Below are 2,863 nucleotides of genomic sequence, written 5' to 3'. Positions count from 1 at the left end.
GGCACCGCCCGCCCCGCACTGAAGCCGCCGCGGCCGCCATGTTGGTTGTGGGCACTGAGCCACCTCTCCCACCCGAAGCAATGACTCGCAGCTCCGAGCGTTGTCCTGCTGCGTGAAGCCCGAGTGGGGCCATGTCTAATGTGGTCACGGTCCAGGCCCGGAGGAGAAGGCTAGAATCCTGCAGAGTGACTGACTCTGTGAATGAGTCTCTGTCTTTGCTGGTGTGATGGCGAAGGCGGTGGGAACTTGCAGATATCAAGATGCCCCTTCTTACTAGACCCCGAAAGAGATGGTGGGCAGGACCCTGACTGGTACTGGGCAAGTCAGCCCCGCCCAGCTCCCGAGGAACGTTGCAGGTTTTGACCGCCCGCCGGTACCAGCCTAGACTCCGTCACACACTCTAGCACGTCAGGGTGGGATTGTCTTTGCGGCGGCACGCAAGGCACTGAGGCCACCGTAGGATCCCAGCAAGACAGTGTTACTAGAAATACTTTCCTTTCTAACTAGACTGCAAAATCTCTGAGTTCACCCATCATTCATTCATTCAACAAACAGTTACTGCGTACCCAGTATGTAGCAAGCACGGTGCTAGGCGCTGGAAATACAAGGAATGAAACTATCAACATTTCTGCCCACCTTCCTGCCGCTTACACTGCTAGTGGATGCTAATGATAGCTGCTATATTCCAAAAATTGTGTTAAGCATGTATTTTCTTTCTTAATCCTTAATTCAGTCTCCTCGAGGTTAAAAAAAAAAAAAAAAAAAAGCCAAACCACTGCCATCAACTTAACCTCTAAGCTTAGACCCACAAACGTCCCAGGGACCAAAATGGTCCCATCAGTGAATGAAGAATCCTGGTGTTCTCGGTCATCATATTAGTCCGTTAATACTTTAAGCAATTACCTGTCAGTGTTGGGGATACTGTGAGGAATGGTGGGGACTACAGCAAACTGCAAATCAATGTGCTTCTAAAAGGAGTGGATGACACTCGACTCCAGCCATCTGAAAATGAGGGCACAGCGTAGCCTGATCATGTGATTTTTCAAAAGAAGGTGGAAATACTATTTTTAAATGTTGGTTCAATTATAAAAGAAAGAAAAAAATCATGCAAGGGATAAAAAAAAAGTACATCTGTAGGCTACCTCCAGCCCAAAAAAACGTGGGTTTGTGACCTCTGTAGGTCCCCCATGTTTCTAACAGGATAAGCCCGAGTTCTGGTTATTGCAGAAGTCAGGCAAGCGATGGTCTTTCCCTTTTCAAAACATGAAACCCACCTTACACTCATTTCATAAATGGCTTTTGCCTCTTTCTTCCCATCCCAGAGTAATCAGGGCCCTTTTGGTGACACCCCACCCCCACGGTGTGCTGCACCTCCACTCCAACCTCCTAGCCAAAATATGTATGCCTCACTGCACCTTGAGCTCATCTGGAAATCAGAGAGAAAGTCATCTGATAATTCATACTAAAGTGTGAATGCAATGGCCTCAACCTTTGCAGGCATGTTTGCATTTTTCCAATACGGTGATTGTGGGACCAGGAGGGAAGAAACAAATGAAAAGCTTTGGTTAGAGTTTTTAGGGAGTTTGACAACAGTTTATTACAATATCCAGCCAGTGTGTGAGAAGTTTGTTTGCCTTTAGGAGGTCAGAGGGACCTTGGAGCTATGGTCTCCCCCTGATGTCAAGCAGAATTTGTCAGACCCCAAGGTTAGCTTCCCTAAGCTGCTTCTATTTTTATTCCTTTATTATTTTTTTTTTTTTTTTGTACTCCTCCATTCTGGACTCACATGTTCATAGCACCCATCACAGCTGCTCAGAATCTTCTCTGAAAGGCTCCTAGGGCAGGGACTGGACCTCTTCTGCTGACCACTGCAGCCCAGCACTGACCACAGTTCTAATAAATGGTTAGTTGAACAAATGCATCTGTTTTAGAAGGAATTTGAGCATAGCAAAAGCTTTTCATCCTTGTGGCTTGTGCTTTGAGCCCACCTCTACTTTCCGCCACAGCTGGATAGACAGTGAGTGCCATGTACTGGGACAGCCCCTCACATCAAGTACCTGCTGTTTGTCTCTGCTTTTCTGCCTGAGGGTTTGTTCCAAAGTCAGGAATGGAGTGAGTTAACTACACACACACACACACACACTCACACACATGCACCAGAGCAACCCTCAACCGGTGGGAAATAAGAGAGAAGAGCCAGTAGGTAACTGTGCCAGCCCCCCATCCTTTGGATGGGCGTCTCTGTGGTGCCTCCAACACAGTTCATCAGAGAGAGTCTGCAGCAGGATGGAGCCACAGTCGCCCTCAGTGATGATCAGCTCAAGGATGCACCCTATTCCGATTTCCCCGCCTCCCGGTCACACTCTTCCTACTCCCACACTGTTTCTGGGGATCATTTCCCAAATAGTCTACCTGCACCAATCCATTCAGAATCAGGTTGCTGTCATGAACCTCCAAGAACTTAGGGCTGAGCCCATCACCAGACATGACTCCCTGGATTTTACTACCAACGGACAGGGTCAGCTGGGATTCACCACACCGCTTTGAACACTGCCCGTCCCCTGACCTGATACTACCTTAGTTGTATCTAAGAGCATGTAGCTGATCCAATACAAAAATGGTATATTGTTGTCATTATTTGTTGACATGTCTCAAACTCTGGTTTAAAGGAAAGCCAGATTAACATAAAAGTTTAATTGGGGCTGGAATTTCTAAACCAAGACAGATCTGGAGTTAGGTGTGCTCTGAGCAACCCCTGTCCTTCTCCACCAGTAGGTCTATCCCCATGACTGTCCCCCCCAGCTGCTACACAGAGCGTCATTCCTTCCTTCTCTGGCATGCGTGCCTGACATACAGTTGTTGT

At 47.7% G+C, this 2,863-nt stretch overlaps 1 protein-coding gene across 1 annotated transcript in view; it reads right to left on the bottom strand.

Moving 5' to 3' along the window:
• USP31 (ubiquitin specific peptidase 31) overlaps positions 1-133 on the bottom strand; it is a 148,956-nt gene extending 148,823 nt beyond the window's left edge. Inside the window, exon 1 of the mRNA XM_007953193.2 lies at positions 20-133. Coding sequence (XP_007951384.1) covers positions 20-133 — 114 coding nt within the window. The remainder of the gene's footprint in view (positions 1-19) is intronic.
• Positions 134-2,863: the final 2,730 nt, after the last annotated feature.

Source organism: Orycteropus afer, unplaced genomic scaffold, assembly GCF_000298275.1.
Source record: "Orycteropus afer afer isolate SDZICR_OR568_19922 unplaced genomic scaffold, OryAfe1.0 scaffold00376, whole genome shotgun sequence".
Lineage (NCBI taxonomy): Eukaryota > Metazoa > Chordata > Mammalia > Tubulidentata > Orycteropodidae > Orycteropus > Orycteropus afer.
Note: the sequence above shows the minus strand (reverse complement) of the source record. Positions and strands in the feature narration are given on the sequence as shown.